Source organism: Calonectris borealis, chromosome Z, assembly GCF_964195595.1.
Source record: "Calonectris borealis chromosome Z, bCalBor7.hap1.2, whole genome shotgun sequence".
Classification (NCBI taxonomy): domain Eukaryota; kingdom Metazoa; phylum Chordata; class Aves; order Procellariiformes; family Procellariidae; genus Calonectris; species Calonectris borealis.
The window spans coordinates 38,393,942-38,411,190 of NC_134352.1; the positions used below are offsets into that span (position 1 = coordinate 38,393,942).

The 17,249-nt window shown below is 42.3% G+C and overlaps 1 protein-coding gene across 27 annotated transcripts in view; it reads right to left on the reverse strand.

Moving 5' to 3' along the window:
• The window catches only part of SECISBP2 (SECIS binding protein 2), a 46,723-nt gene extending 30,243 nt beyond the window's left edge, over window positions 1–16,480 (reverse strand). For 10 of the 27 annotated variants that reach the window (XR_012670881.1, XR_012670882.1, XR_012670883.1 and 7 more), the window contains exons 1-9: window positions 16,368–16,477; window positions 14,525–14,670; window positions 12,457–12,718; window positions 10,325–10,454; window positions 9,680–9,903; window positions 8,523–8,610; window positions 6,001–6,125; window positions 5,260–5,418; window positions 226–327 (exon numbers count right to left, since the gene is read on the reverse strand). Coding sequence is in view for 24 of the 27 variants with exons in the window: in XM_075136720.1 (XP_074992821.1) it covers window positions 226–327; window positions 5,260–5,418; window positions 6,001–6,125; window positions 8,523–8,610; window positions 9,680–9,903; window positions 10,325–10,454; window positions 12,457–12,718; window positions 14,525–14,670; window positions 16,368–16,409 (1,278 nt within the window). In the remaining 3 variants the exon portion in view is untranslated. Of the gene's footprint in view, window positions 1–225; window positions 328–5,259; window positions 5,419–6,000; window positions 6,126–8,522; window positions 8,611–9,679; window positions 9,904–10,324; window positions 10,455–11,972; window positions 12,153–12,456; window positions 12,719–13,184; window positions 13,664–14,524; window positions 14,671–15,890; window positions 16,264–16,367 lie in introns of those variants that run through there. The other 17 variants (XM_075136726.1, XM_075136718.1, XM_075136740.1 and 14 more) reach the window with 14 other exon arrangements.
• Window positions 16,481–17,249: the final 769 nt, after the last annotated feature.

The window sequence follows — 17,249 nt, forward strand, 5'->3', positions numbered from 1 at the left end:
CAGTTCAGAGCCCAAAAAGATATCTCCTTTGGAATGATATGAATCTATGAATACAGTGAGTAGCTCTTCACTGTCTACAGAGTACCGAAGGGGATTGCCATGGGTAGAGCCCTATATGATAAGCACCTACCTTTAGTCAAAAGAATTTCACCTTTAGTCTCATTTTAAACTTGCAGTCTTTTCCTGCTTATTTTCTTAACATTCGCATAACATAAGATTACTTACTTCAGACTGCTTTCTGACAGCAGGAGTAAACGATGATTTCTGCGGTCCTAGTCTGTTTCTCCTATCAGAAGCAGCTGCCAGATCAGGAAACTCCTCAGCATCCTAAACAAATAAATCAGAGGATGATTTTATAGAATCACAGAATCATAGAATCATACAGGTTGGAAAAGACCTCTAAGATCATCGAGTCCAACTGTCAACCCAACACCACCATGCTCACTAAACCATGTCCCTAAGCGCCTCATCCACACGTCTTTTAAATACTTCCAGGGATGGTGACTCCACCACTTCCCTGGGCAGCCTGTTCCAAGGCCTGACCACTCTTTCAGTGAAGAAATTTCTCCTAATGTCCAGTCTAAGCTCCCTTGGTGCAACTTGAGGCCATTTCCTCTCATCCTATCGCTAGTTACTTGGCAGAAGAGACCAACACCCACCTCGCTACAACCTCCCTTCAGGTAGTTGTAGAGCACGATGAGGTCTCCCCTCAGCTTCCTCTTCTCCAGGCTAAACAACCCCAGTTCCCTCAGCCGCTCCTCATAAGACTTGTGCTCCAGGCCCTTCACCAGCTTCGTTGCCCTTCTCTGGACACGCTTCAACACCTCCATGTTTTTCTTATAATGAGGGCCCAAAACTGAACACAGGATTCGAGGTGCGGCTTCACCAGGAGTACAGGGGCACGATCACCTCCCTGCTCCTGCTGGCCACACTATTTCTGATACAGGCCAGAATGCCGTTGGCCTTCTTGGCCACCTGGGCACACTGCCGGCTCATGTTCAGCCAGCTGTTGACCAGCACCCCCAGGTCCTTTTCCTCCAGGCAGCTTTCCAGCCACTCTTCCCCAAGCCTGTAGCGTTGCCTGGGGTTGTTGTGGCCAAAGTGCAGGACCCGGCACTTGGCCTTGTTGAACCTCATACAGTTGGCCTCGACCCATCGATCCAGCCTGTCCAGGTCCCTCTGCAGAGCCTTCCTACCCTCAAGCAGATCAACACTCCTGCCCAACTTGGTGTCATCTGCAAACTTACTGAGGGAGCACTTGATCCCCTCATCCAGATCGTTGATAAAGATATTGAACAAGACCAGCCCCAAACTGAGCCCTGGGGAACACCGCTCGTGACCGGCTGCCAACTGGATTTAACTCCGTTCACCACAACTCTCCGGGTTCGGCCGTCCAGCCAGTTTTTTACCCAGTGAAGAGTATACCCGTCCACGCCACAAGCCGCCAGCTTCTCTAGGAGAATGCTGTGGGAGACAGTGTCAAAGGCTTTACTGAAGTCCAGGTAGACCACATCCACTGCCTTTCCCTCATCCACAAGGCGGGTCACCTGGTCATAGAAGGAGATCAGGTTGGTCCAGCAGGACCTGCCTTCCATGAACCTGTGCTGGCTGGGCCTGATCCCCTGGTTGTCCCGCACATGAGTGGGTTGTGAGCGCCCTCAAGATGAACCGCTCCATCATCTTCCCCAGGCTGACTAGCCTGTAGTTCCCTGGATCCTCCTTCCGGCCCTTCTTGTAGATGGGTGTCACATTGGCAAGCCTCCAGTCATCCGGAACCTCCCCTGTTAACCAGGACTGCTGGTAAATGATGGACAGTCTCTTGGCAAGCTCCTCCACCAGCTCCCTCAGTACCTCAGGTGGATCCTACCTGGCCCCATAGACTTGTGACCATCCAGGTGACGTAGCAGGTCGTTAATTGCTTCCTCTTGGATTATGGCGGGGTTTATCCTGCTCGCCGTCCCTGTCTTCCAGCTCAGGGGGCTGAGTACCCTGAGGATAACTGCTCTGACTATTAAAGACTGAGGCAAAGAAGTCATTAAGTACCTCAGCCTTTTCCTTGTCCTCAGTGGCAATGTTCTCCCCCCGCATCCAATAAAGGATGGAGATTCTCCTTGGCTCTCTTTTTGTCATTAATATATTTGTAAAACCATTTTTTGTTGTCTCTCAAGACAGTGCCCAGATTGCATTCTAGCAGGGCTTTTACCTTTCTAATTTCCTCTCTGCACGACCTAACGAGATCCCTGTACTCTTCTTGAGTTGCCTGCCCCTTCTTCCAAAAATGGTAAACTCTCCTTTTTTTCCTGAGTCCTGGCAAAAGCTCCCTATTCAGCCAGGCCAGTCATCTTCTCCGCCCATTCTTCTTGCGGCACATGGGGACCGCCTGCTCCTGTGCCTTTAAGTCTTCCTATAAGAACTATCAAGTCCATATTCTCAAAACCGAGTTTTCCTACATTCAAATGATTTTCTCCCTGCTTATCAAACATTCATCATAATTTGTTTCACTGTACAAAAATTCAGAAGCCAACCGCAGTGCCACCAACTATAATCAGGACTACAATGGTGAATGGTTAATTCAGGGCTGAAAGAGCTTACAAGAGAAATGCTTCCAACAGCAGCTTGTTATTGTTGTCATCTGATACAAATAATTAGAGGTAAATGGCTCCTGAAGGAGTGTTTTTCGGTTCATTTAACAGCCTTGCAAACAACTTCCTTCTTCTTCCTTCTCCAGCTGTGCAAGTCTGCCTTAAACACATGAGCAGTGAAGAACAAAAAGGCCAGGCAAAAGGGTAACATTTCTTGACTACAGTATGGAAATAAACAGATAAATCAGTCGAGTGATTATGTAGGCTTAGGCACAAGAGTAAATTTTATTAGCAGAGAATACATTATCCAGACTCCAGATTAACTAAGTGCAGACAGGCTGGAGCTTGCTCTATGCTGGTCACCTTATATCCACTACTTCAATCATAACGATCCTGGTCCACCAGCTTGGTTTTCATTCAATTCCTTCTCCTCCCACTTTCTGAGAGGCCTTTTTAGCTGTGATGCAATACTGCTGAACACACAAACACTTCTTCTGCAGCCTGAAAGACTTCATTTAAACAGCCCAAGCTAGGAAGCTCTAGCATAAGGACAGACACACCTCACTCAATGAACTATTTTTAAAGAAGCTTGAAAGTATGCCAAAAGATGACTGCAAGAAAGGGAAAAATCTTTCAGACACTCTTCCAGCTTAGGGACTTCTTGAAGCAGAAGCATTTAAATAGCCCTCACTGGAATAAGTTTTTATTTCAGTCTATCCAATCACTTCTTGAATTAAAATAAATTTCTGGCATTTGCAACATCCTGTAGCAACACGTATAATTAAAATCTAGCACTCAGTGTGACATTATACCCCCTTACGTTTGCTCTTAACTCATCGCCTATAAGAACCAGAGGACATCAAACAAAATTAGGAGATATTTCTTTGTCACTTCTGATTCCCATTTAACCATCTATTTTACAGACTGAGAAGTCCTAGTTTATTCAGTCTTGCCTCCCACAGAAATTACTTCATACCTTTGATTATTTTTGGAGCCTTTTATCTAACTTTTTTAGTTCAAGTATGTATATTTTTGTGAGGAGTGAGGGAAACACAAGAAAACAAAATCCACACTACATTTAGATATATTTAGAACACGTCCTGGATTTATGTATTGTCATAATCCATTTTCTTTTCTATTCTCCTAATAATTCCCAGCACCGTTTGCATGTTTGACCAGTACTACAGCACTGACCTGATTCTCTATAGCAGCTTCAATTTTTTTCCCCTCAGGGAAAATACTTAGCTCAGGACCTATCACTGTGTATGGAAAGACAGGATTACTTTTCCCCAAATGCATCCATTTATGCTCACGAACAGTGTCTATAAATGAGTGACTTTTACAAAACCACTAAGCGATCCAATATATTGCTCCAGTGAGTTGCTGCACACAGCAGAACCTTCTTGTATCTCCTGGGTGCTCACAAGTTCCGTGTGTATGATCCTTTCATGCTCTTCTATTTCAAGAGCATCATACAAGCGTCTCACTCATTTTCAAACTGATGAGCACACAAGCATTCCCAGCAAACCAGGAGGGTTTGAAAGGTGTCCCCCACTGCCACAACAGATGCTGCATCCACATCACGGATTTCAGTGCAATGCGTATGTCCTGTTCCATGGTTCTATGCCTTTTTTTTTGCATTTTTGTCTTCAATAGACCCACTACCTTCCTACTATTTTCCATGACTCCTGCCATTCTCTTTCTGTTTAGATGATAAGTCATTCACAGGTCAGACATTGTATGGTAGCATATAGTAAAAATGGGGATGTTCTCATGAGGGAAAGACCCTGCAGATCTTTGATTCTACCCATAATTCTCTGACAAAGAGGTCTGTAAACAGTCATTTCTTGTGCTGTTCCAGGACAATGAAGCACACAATGAAAAGAACATGTGGCCACAGTTCTGCTCCATGTTCCACGTTAAAATGTACAAAGCAGAAACCAGCCAGGAAGGCTTCTTTATGCTGTCATTTCACAGACTGAACATTATGTACACTAGATCAAACATATAAATCAACACATGTACACAGTGCTGTAACATACTGGCCTTTCAATGAAGCACTGTCAAACCACAGACCATACACAATTCTCTAATGTGGGAGAGTCTAAAGCCTTCACGATACTGATACACAAAAGTATCAAAATACTAATATGCATATTACACCTATATGAATTTGAAAAAAACCTGGAATTAGCAATCAGGAATGTAAGCAGTGACAACTGTGTTCCATAGAAATTGCTTCCAGATGTGAGATGGGTGGAATTGTAATACCAGTACCACATTCTTTAAAATTGTGGCACGCTATGGTACCCAGTATATCCCCCGTCCCTTGTGCACTTTACTTTCTGAAACAGTTACTACAGAATATTTTTAATTTAGGAAATTTGACTTCTCTTGTTATCTGTTAACATCCAGACTCCCAGATGCATCATTCCAAATCTGCTCCTAAGTCTCTTCTGCACTTCTCTGCACTCCACTGAATATGTGGTAAGTCAAAAGGCACAACCGTTCCCTACCAGTAACTTCTGACAAACACATCTCAACTGAAATGAACCTGAACCAATATCCTCTACAAACGGGATTTGAACTTAAATTTGCACAAAGCTGTGTTAACATCTGGTCTTCCAATACACTCATAACATTTAAAAGAAGAACAACAAAAACCTCTTCACTGTACCTCAATCCTTGGTGGTTCCTGTATTGTAGTAGATGCATTTTGAGGTTTCTCTACATCAGTGGGTGACTTTGTTTTTTTCTTTTTTTTCTTCTTTTTTTTCTTCTTTTCTGACCCTTCTTCAGGCTCAGTTTCACTAGCGTCATTTTTTGTTTCCGATTGCTGAAAAAAATCATGAGGCGTGACCATTAGAAATTGATTTATTTCAGTATCACCTACCAAAATAAATGCAAGTGACCACACTTATACAACTAAAGGGTATCTTAACCAATCCAGGCTAGGATATGAAGCGGACAAGGAAAATTCAAGATCTCTTAGAAATTCAGAGCTACTGCAAAAACTCTTCATCTGAAGCACATTACATGGTTATCAGAACGTATCGGAACTACTTTCATTTCAATAGGAAATATCCACCCAAATAAGGGAAGAGTTCTATGTTTCATGTCTCATTCTGAGGGTCAGGAATTTGAAAAAAAATCCAGCCTGAAAGTAATGTATTCAAATAAGCTATTTTTGATATTTGTGTTGCTGGAGTAGCACTGTCTTTTTGACATCTTATTATTCTTTTCCACTACAAGAGAAGAAAAATTCTCATAAGGACAAGGTAACTTTATATTACTTCTTAAAAGTTACATTAGAAGCGAACACTGTACACAGCCTAGGAAAAAAAAAGCAATGTCTCACATCAAGAGACACAATCACACAGTGACAGAAATTAGTTCAGAGCAGACAATTCCCAAGTACCTTTGCTTCACTATCCTGCTTCCCTTTGCCTCTGGAAAGACCTTCAGATGCTGGTGGTGACACAATTTTCTTTGGGGGCTGTGAAAGTACCATGGCCCAAGACACATGTGGCTGAGCAGAGCCATCTGCAGGTGTTTCAGGAAATGCCATTGGGAAAAAAAGTGATATACAAAGATGTCTCAAAAATATTTCTCAAATATTCAAAAGAAAAAGCATCAGTAATAAATTAATCAAGGACTAGCAAATACAGCAGAGAGCCATATTCCTTCTGAGGAAGGACTGAAATAAGACACTCACACATTTAATTTCTCCATAAAGCTTTCTAGAATTGTAACTACTCCATATATTGTCCAGCACTATATACATACATTTAGCCCAATTAAATTATAATTGGAAATCTATACTGTGTCATACTAACGACATACAAATAATTCTATGCTCATTTTCTAAACTATTTTTCTTTAAAATAATGAACTTCTGCTATATTTACATACAAAATTCCTTTAATATTTATCCCACTCAGTCATACAGCTTTCATGTACAAGGCCACATCAGTACTTTCTACTTTCTAAAAACTTCCCAGTTTTACAGACATATATACCAGCTGCAAGACTTCCTAATGTGTCTCAGCGTACAAGAATTTCACCCACTACCACTCAGAGATATCAATGTTTTGAAAGAACTCACATTTAATTAATTTTGTAAATATTCCTAACACACAGCAAATACAGACAAAATCTACATTTTCCTTTAAGAATGAGAAAAACTTTCACTGAACAATTAAATAGCATAACAGGTTTACATGGCAAGGTTTTGGTAGCAGGGGGGAGGCTGCAGGGGTGGCTTCTGTGAGAAGATGGACACCGCTAGCCCCAGCTGGCTCCAAAACAGACCCATCGCCAGACACAGCTGACGCTGGCGGCGCCTATGTGATAACATATTTAAGAAAGGGTAAAAAACACTGTGCAGGAGTTGTGAGAGGGAGGGGTAAGAAAAAATGTGAGCGAAACAGCCCTGCAGACACCAAGGTCAGTGAAGAAGGACGGAGAGGTGGTGCTCCGGGCACTGGAGCAGAGATTCCCCTGGAGAAGATCATGGTGGAGCAGGCTGTGCCCCCTGCAGAGGAAGGAGCGGCTGAGAGAAGCTCTTATGAACTGACAGCAACCCCTATCCCCCTGTGCCACTCAGGACAGGGTGGAGGCAGAAGAGCTGGGAACAAAGGAGTGATGAGCCTGGGAAGAAGAGAGGGCGGAGGGAAAGTGTTTTTAGTTTTGTCTCTGTTTCTCACCATCCTACCCTAACTTAATGGGCAACAAATTAATCTTTGCCAAGTCGAGTCTGCTTTGCCTGTGAAGAGTGACTGGTGAGCCTGTCCTTATCCTGACCCACAAGCTTTTTTATCTTATTTTCTCCTCCTCTCCTGCTGGGGAGGGAGAGTGAGAGAGCAGCTGGGCGGGAGTCTGGCCGCCAGCCAAGGTCAACCCACCACAAACAGCTATTCTTTATTCCGGGGGGGGGGTGGGGGGGTGGGGGGTGGGGGGGGTGGCGCGGGAATAGGAACTGAGGATAGTGTTTGGGGAAAAAACATTATCAGATGACTAAAGTTTCTGGAATAACTTTATCTTTAGAAGGCCCTTCAAGGCAATCTAGCAGATTAACCTGTCCTTTCTGAATCTTTATTGAGGTCAGTGGGAAGATAACAACCGAATTGTCCAGACTGGTGCGTGCCTTCGCGTACACAGAAATCCTGCGAGAGGCACTTGGGCAATCCAATGCACAATGCACGTGATGCTCCCAAGACAGAGTCCTGCTGAACGAACCTTTTTTCACACAACTCTGGATTTGAGTATTTCAATTAAATTTAAGTACTTACTTACTTGAAACTTGATAGTTTATGGCAATTTGGGGGGGGAGAGGGGGAGAGGGGAAAGTTCTGCATCCCCACAGCCAGTCAACAGATAAACAAAACAAAAAAAGGGGATACTTCAGCATCACAGTTCTCCACAGCTATCCTTCTTTGTTTAACAGACTTGACAGAAATAACATATGCCACAGAATTTTTAGGTACATACTAGACTCTAGACTGCCAGCTATTTAAAACAAATCTGCTTATCAAGACTGATCAAATATTTACCTCTCATTTATTCTTGAAAAAAATCTGCAAATAACTCAGCAGACTTCCAATAATCAGTATGCATTACTTTCTTTCCTCTTAAACAACGTGGAAGGCAACTACAGCAATATTTGCCCTTGAGCATCAATGAAACAACAGAGAAGGAAGATAATACCAGTTTTGATCTGCTGATGAAATCTGTAAGCAAGAATGAGCTGTAAGTGGTCACCTAATTTGAAAGAAACTGATACAGCTTTATTTGTTTGGGTTTTTTTCTTTTGTAATGAGCTTGTTGTTTAATTCCTTTTTTACTTTACACATCAACAACTCCTCAGAACACTGTAGTTTTCCAAATTGATGAGATGCAAGCAGTTAAAATATGGGGAAATAATTTGTCTGGAGCACCTACCTCTACCATCAAATGAAGAAGCAATTAAGCGGGCTCCTGTTTCATCTAAAGTTTCTGATGAAGCTTTGCTTTCCGCAGAAGTATCTTCCTGTAAAATAGACAGTCAGGTATCATAAAAGCAGGAATAAAATCACTGACCTAAACAGAGCTAAACATAAAAAAAACCCATAATAAAGGTGTAGGGAATTTTGCAGCCTGACTTTTTTTGTTGCTTTTCTTAGGGCAACCATCATTTCGACCCTATACCATTACAAAATATAAGCAGATGCCTCTCCACTGCTGTACAAGCAAGATGATGCCTTCTTACATTTTACAAAAGCATCCAAACAATGATTCTAAGAATGGATAAGAAAAAGTTTTAATATTCCAAGCACATTAAAAACAAAGTCCATCATCAAACTCAAACTAGCAATGAAAAAAGAAAATCAAGTGACAGCAGAAAGGTCTTTTTTCTATCACAGGCAGTTTTCCACTGAGAGGCACTGGAAATATTATGCTGTTTGGATCCTCCAAAACTATTAATCTTTAATCACTGTTGAAAACTCTGATTCAATATATGTGACATACTGCTGATGTGTTAGTATTGTATTTACTAACAAAGAGGGAACCAAGGAAATCACGAAAAACAATAAACTTAAATGTTTACATCTTAACAATATTTTTTCCTCCGCCTGGAATTCAGTTTCTTATTTTTATTGTTTAGCACAAAACAATTAAGTACAATATTCCAGACTTTTTTTTTTAATCTGTTAAAAACTATTGGATAAGTGGCTGCTTACCTATTATTTCCAGGCAAGAAAGAAAACAAGCAGCTGGTAAGAAACCTCAGGAATACATGCTCTCTCTATAGGCAAGCTAGAAGTCTAGACCATACCATTACCAATCTAAATTCTAACAGTACTTGGCCTTCCCCTATCTACTGGCAGCACAGATAAGGAAAGAATAGTGAGAAAGGGTAAAAGAGGAGCCAGCAAGCACTGACACCATCATCTACAAAAAGAACCATAAAACCTCTAGCTATGAAACTCCTTGCTTGCAAGATACTTAAACAGGTCTTAAACTACCATACTAAATGCAAAATACTTGCATTCAGAAACTCTTGAACTTTAGACAAGTTTTATTTTTATGAGTTCTGCAACATGAAAGCATCAACTAACCTCTGTGTTCAACGAAAGAGACATCTGTGGTTGACTAAGGCACGTAATGTTACTTTCTGCTGAACATATTGGTCCACTTTCATGCTGTACATTCAGTATCTTACTGCTTCCCAAACTCTGTGGCTTGTGAAAATCCAGAATGGTAGCTTCAAATGCAGGTGCAGGAAGAGACTCTGTTCTTGGAGTTTGAGTTGACTTCTTGTTTGTAGTTTTATTGAACCTGTCTGAATAAAGCGTGTAAAGTCTAAATAATTAAACTTGCTTGTGATCATTTCTAGGTATGTTTTATAGTACACTAGTTGACATAACTACAGTAATCGTCACAAGAACTATTGCTACACATAGCTCATATTAAAAAAAACAACCTAGCAGTTATAATCAACATGTATACAAAACGCTAACTCAACAAGCAACTGTAAATTCAGATGCTTGCTTTGGAATTTTTTCATATTAGTTTACATGAATTTGTTCAATAAGCAAAAAGATTTAAGTCACCATCCCTTGTCAAAAAGCCACACAGGAAAGAAATCCTTAATTTCCTTAATTATTCTAGATTTAGAAACACGGCCACAAACTGGAGGCTATAGCACAGCCAACCATTTTACATCTATCCGATGTATTTCTAACCAAACAACACATTTGTACCTGGCTTCATGGAATCTCTGCTGCATGCGGAGGTCTGGAATGAAGTCCTATTCACAATTCCGACAGAAGAGTCATCTCCATCATGCCTTTTCTTTTCTAATTTTTTCTCACACTCTTTTGATCTCCTCTGCTGCAAGTATTTGTGACATATTTAGTCGATTTTACTTCAACTTTGTAAAGTCATTAAGTTTGCCTTAATCTGAGTTACAGTTAACTACCTCTGCATCCGGAGCATGACCATCAAGTTAATACAACATAAATAGTTAGTATACCATAACCACAATGTTAGAGCCAGTTAGAGATTTGTTATTTAATTTTATGTACTTAGTCACCTGTGCCATTTTTAGCACATACTATAGACCAAGCAAGAGGGATTATTCCATATGTTTCTAGACAACTGTACTTTTAAGATCTCATTAATCAGACCATTTCCAATAGTTTAAAACTGTTTGGTCTTAAATCGTCCAGTCTAATTTTCCAAAATTGAGCTTCTTCTAGAACAGGGCTAAAATCTTAAAAGCATTCCAATCTTTTGACCAAACTACGTATTATGGGCAAAACTAGGGAAGACTGATGTCACAACATCCAAAACACTTGGAGCAGACAGATAAAAGATACACCTATATGACCCCAGTAAAGGAAACACATTCACCCATATTGTAAAGTCCTGAGAGCCTTGCGATTCGCGCAAGAAACATAGTTTGGCAGAGATGGGCTCAGGAATCACTATGGCAGGCAAGGAACAAGCACTAGGGTTGCACCTATGCAAAGTATACTGCATCAACTTAGACGAGCGGCTTAACTTTTTCTGATTACAGGATGCTGGACTATATTCAAAGTACATCTGGCAGCAACGTTATTTTCTTGGGTGGGAGGACAAGGCATTTCCTGACCTCCAAAAGTTAAATTGTTAAAGCTTTAGGAGACGTGGTCAAATTAATGCAAAGCTGCAAAGGTCAATCATTTCTCTTCAAGCTCGCAAAAAAATAAATGACAGGGAACAATGACAAAAAGACTGTCAAACAGCACACAGCTCAGCCCAACAAAGATCACAGAACTCCTCCCGGAAGCTAAACTAAGTTTCTTCATACTACATCACCTGTGCTAACACTGAGCTAATCATCTCCCCAGAAAGCTTCAATATTTAATTTTCCTCTCTGCAAGAAAACTACTAATTTTACGTCTCTAGCCTTTGTATCTCATGTCTAGTAATGCATGCTTAGGACCTGATCTTACAACTTTCTCTACACAAGCTTGACCACAGTGAAGTTACCAGGCCTCTGCCTAGGGAGTAAGGTCCACCAGAAGGATCTGCCTGGAGAACAGATTACTTGAACCTGTTGGAAACAACAACAGCCTTACAAATCCAAGAGACACAATGTCTAACCACAGAGGGAAATGGGTTAAGAATACATTTGATTTTTTTCCCTGATTTTTATATTTTGAGGAGTTTGTCTATTTTTTATTTGAAAATATTATCCAAATTTCAGGCAATTTATTCCCAATGAGGCACACACACAAAAAATGACAGAAGATGTTTACTGAACATCTGCTTTACTTTTGATTGAAAGAGAACATTCCTAACATGAACCTTTCTTCCCTTTCCACACCAACACAAGTTCCTACTTTCTTCTGGATTGTTTTCTACCTGTAGCAGGTCTTGGAAATCCTTCAATGACAGATGTGGTCTCATCACTTATCAGCCACATAGCTGATTACAGCCACCAGGTCTCTCTTAATTCAGGTGCATGGAAGCTGCCACTGGGCTCAAGAAAAGCCCTTCCCCCCCCCCCCCCGCCCCAAGCCTAGTGAACAAAGGAAAGCACAGTTCACAAATGAATGGTCTTTTCATTTTCTTTTTTTTTCCCCCAGATGCTGCTTTCTGAGGAAAAAGAATTAAATTCCCCTCATTGTACTGCTTGAAAAACTGTATTAATTTGAACTGTAGAATTCCCTGAACCTTTCTGAAATCTGAAGTTGGGCACATTACTACCATCCTCTTTAAATGCCATTAATTATCACTACAAGAACAGACAGTGAGTATTCACTTTAAAAAATGAACCAAACATTTAGAAAGATTGATTTAAAATAAGAATTTAATTTTAATTTTTAAAAAACATGTATTTGCTCACCTTCGAAAGATTCTTACTTTCTTGTCTGATTGGATACGTTTGCTCAGCAGATTCACTGACTATTCCTGAACCATTATAGTGTGTTGAGTTGTTAGAATGATATTGTGGGCCAGCTACTGGATATACATTTGAAACAACATCAGGTGAGTAAGAGCAGCTGGAGTATTCACGGAAGGCAGGATCTCCCAGAACACTATGTGATGGACATTGAGAAAGAGATGAGAAGTCATCCCAGGGCAAATCTTCAGCATACACTTGTTGCCTAGATAAACATATCATTCCTTGGCTAAATAATTTGTTTAACAAGAAAGCTGTATTTCAAAAGAAAACTATTCCATGTTACTTCAATTAAGTATTTACTCACTGCTATAGACTGCTTTAAAAATAATTAATTTTTAAATCATGCAGTTCAGCAAATATTTTAAAACACAGATTTTATCTGTTTCCAAGTTTCAAAGCTAGTCTGCTTTGCAGTTATAGTCCTCATTTCTGTTTAAGGTTATCAAGATTCTTTGTACTTATTTTTGGTAGGGTTTTTCTTGTGAAACAAACCAAAGGCACAGTATAACTACGTGACATGCCCTACATACTTCACTGCAAAAATACAAACATTAAAGAGTAAAACCTGTCTTAAAATGCCGTAATAACAATGTAGGAGTCTAGCACCTTATGGGGGATAAGACATGTATGAAATACAATACAGAATTACAAGATAATTATTAACTGACCTGCATTTAACCATCACAGTTTATGAAAACATAGTATGTCTGGGGCACGCCTTTTTCCATCAAATATACACTCAAAGTTCCCTTCCAGTTTCTTCCTACATTTTGTATAGAAACTATATGCTAAGATCCAAATTTCATTAGGGAGAAAGGAAAGCTTAAGAAAGTTGCATTTCGTTTTTAAAGCGGGTCACCATGAACTGGCCATCCTCTGAATCTTGGGTACATAATGAAAAACAGAGAAACCTTCCCATCAGAACAAGAGAATTCAGATTAACACATTTCTTACTGCCTGTTGCAATTCTGATAGACTGTAGTCAAAACAACTCTTACAATCATAGTTTACACACAGAGAACAAAAGTAACAAATGAGAGTAAAAAAATTAACTATGGCTCAGTCCCAACAAGGCAAAATGTTCATCAGAATATTGCTGCTGTCTGCTGGTGTTTTTTTCAATGTTAATTGATTTAATGCTAATGCTGTGTTTTTTCTAATGCATAGAACAGGCCATACTCACCTCAATGTTAAATTTATATTACAAATCAAAATGGGTTGAAAATACTGAGATTTCCTGTTGGATAAAATGAAGGCCTACTATGAATGTGTTCGCTAAGGCTCTAACTGAACTTGTTAGGATGCACCAATAACATAACAGTAATTGCAAAATTAATCCAATGCTTAAAAGAGTTCTGAGAAGCTGAGAAGCAACTAGAAGACTATGTAACATCACAAGATTCTTACAAGACTCAACTGTTTCCTATCCTACTATGTATGCTTTTTTCTAGCTTGCTCTGGGATTAACAATACTTCCACAAGTCTACCATGAGTGCCTTTTTTTTCAGACCTTATTAGAGAAAAACTTCTGGAAACCTGTAGCATTCTTACTAAAAATGCCTTTCTGGGGATACAAGCGTTGTGGAGAGGAGATCCAGGAGAAGCCCCATACATAATTTAAATGTTTTACAGCATGAGAAACCTTCTTGGAGGATCTTCCTCTTCCTTTTATATGACTATATTTACCCCAGCCTTGTCATAACACAACCATTCTTTCACCCAAGGACTGGATTCAGATCCTTCTAAAGCACAAATGAGCCAGATCAATCATTACAACAAATCCTCCTTAATGCTCTGTGACAATAAAGGCCCTTGGGAGCAAGAGACAAGGTACCAGATATATGTCCAAAGAACATAAATGCAAAAACCTAAATCATGAAGACAACGCACAAGCGTTTCTACAGTTAGAATATTAATGTATCAGAGCTTTGACTTTGTAAGAGTATTCAATGTCCAAAACCAGAAGGTTAAAATCCCCCAAGAAATAAAATTCAGAAAATATACATACTTATCCAAAGATGGTTCCTGAACAAATGGGTAGCATGTAGTTAAGTACCTAGGAAAGACACATGCTTCTGAGGGTTCTGACCATGCCACAGTTACCGCCGCATGTTTTGGAACAAATGGTTTGACCTCTGCTGACAACTTGATGCCCTGAGAAACAAAACGTTTTTTGGCTACATGCATTTGTAGATTAATGTTATAAGTGAAAAATACTCATCCCTGTGAGCTTACCTGTCATAGGAAAGTGTTAGTTTGCTCTTTTCTAACAAAACATGCAAAACAATAAAGCTCACCAGAAGGAAATGGAGGAAGAGGAAGAAACAAAACCAAGGAATTCTAACAGAAATGTGACTGCTCTGGAAAATTATTTCCTTCAGTACCCGCGTTTATCATGAAATACGCACAAAGGTCAGTTATGGAAAGGGCAGAGGCTTACTTAACACAAGATGCAGTAAACGCTATTATACAAATTCTTACTTTAGATTTGAACAATATAAGCTAAAGCTCGTAACATATACTAGCACTACTGCAAAATCAAACACTGGAAGTATGTAACAATAATGGCTTTGTGCACATCTGTATTTTAAGGCAGGCTGTCTGAAATCAAAACTTATATAGCCTTCTCATTTCTGACACAAACCTATTAAGACGAATTTTCCATTTGTTCTGAATTACCATCAACTCAAACTGGATACGTATATATGGAAGGACATTGAAACGAGACTCAAAGTATTTATTGCCGTCACAGTGTTACACTGCTTTACTCACCCTAATACATGCCACAATTCATTCCTACAGTTGATTGTGTATTTAGGGGTAACTGATGCACTGCATGAAAACTGGGATTTTTTCACTTGTCAAAGCCCATTTCAACGACTAAATAATACACAAGGCTTTTAAAAGTATTTGAACGGTAATTTCAATGCTTGAGCATATAAACTGGACTCCCTGCATCCTACAGTGGATCAGCAGCCACTTGTATCATGAACATTTATAGCGCTCTGACAGCCTAAAGTAAATTACAAATAACTGCAAACTCTTCCGTTTCTGAATTTACCAGGCAGATCCAAATATACAATGAGTATCTGTTGTAACAGCGACAAATGAAATGTGAAATTTGCACAGTTAAGTACACTAATATATATGAAAAAGATAAGCTTGGGAGATAATTAAAGCAAAGCGTTATTGAACAACGACTGAAATACCGTATTCACTAAACACGCAGCGTGTCACAGGAAGCAACTGTGATTGCAGGCTAATCGCTAACTTTAACGGCCGCCGAGCCTGACCGGGAAGCAACGGTGCATGTGCCACGCAACGCCGCTGTTAGCGGTCAGAGTTTGTGCACCCATCTTTAAAGCGGTGCCTACCCGTCCCTGCAGCAGACTGCCCGCTCTCTGCGTAGAGGGCGGCTTTCACGCTTCAGCTCACGGGAAGTCGTGCCTGGGCCTCCCCCCGCGCGGTGGAAGTGACTCGCTGTGCATCCACCCGCGCGCCCCCGCCCCGGTTTCGCCCTTCCAGCAGGACTCTTCTCCCCCGTCCGCCACCAAAGGCCGAGTCAAGGCGCGGCGCGAGTCACCCGCCCCGCCCCGGCGGAGGCCCGCGGATCGCTCGGCCCGGCGGGGCCGCACGCAGACGCCCCTGCGCGGGCAGAGCCCGGCGTCCGCCAGCCCGGCCGCCGGCTGAGAGCGAGGCAGCTCGCCGCGAGCCGAGGCAGGCCGCCCGCGGCTCCCACGCCGGGCGGAGGCGGCGGCTCGCGGAAGGCGGCTCCGCGCCCCCGTTACGCAACAGGCCGGGAGGAGCTGGGGAGGGAGCGGGGAACTGCGAGGAGCTGCCGCCGCCCTTACCTCGCCGCCTCGGCCCGGGCGCGGCCGCCTCTCCGCGGACATGGCGTAGGCGAGCCGCGGCCCCCGCCCCGCCGCCCCCAGCGCAGCCCGCTTCCCTGCCGCCCCGGCCTCGGCGCAGCGGCGCGCCGCGATGACGTCGCCGCCGAGGGCGAGGGGCGGTGGCGGATCGGTCCCGCCCCGGCAGCGCCCGGGGAGCCGCTGGGGCAGGGGAAGGCCGGGGCGCCTTTCTGAGCCGAGAACAAACGTTCGCAGCACGGCCACATAACCCGCCCTCGTGGGTTGGAGAAGCCAGTGGGCTGTGCCACCGCCGGCGCGGAGAGCGGCCACGGCCGGGTGGTTGAGGGAAGGCGTACAGACCGCGCCTGGGGCTTGGTCCTGTCGGAGCCCTCCTACCGTCACGTGCGGCTGGTCTCCGTGCCCCAGGAGGAGGGACAGAAGGGCATAAAGGTGGGCGCTTACAGGCGACAGGTCAGCAGGAAGCCTTTCAAGGACCACCAGTGGCAGTGGGACTTCGAAAGACGACGCCCAGGACCCTGGTCTCAAAGCCCTGGGGAAAAGCATGGCTTAAGCACAGCTCAACAAGAGTCTTGCTGATGGTTCTTCTGGGTAAGGTGCCTGCTTGGCACTTGGAGACCCCCACTCTAAGGAATAAGACTACAGAATCTGACACTTCAGCACTGAGAGCCTATTACAGACCGTTTGGGCACCACCGAGATAGACATCTTCAGCAACTTTAGAGGAAAGACCACAAGGGTTATTTTGCTCACCAGATTTGGCAGGTTACTTACCTCTGTCCATCATCATAAGGCCCTTACTCGCAAGCAGACATTACGCAGGCAGAGCATGTACTTTATCAGTTAAGCTACATGCAGATGTTCCCGT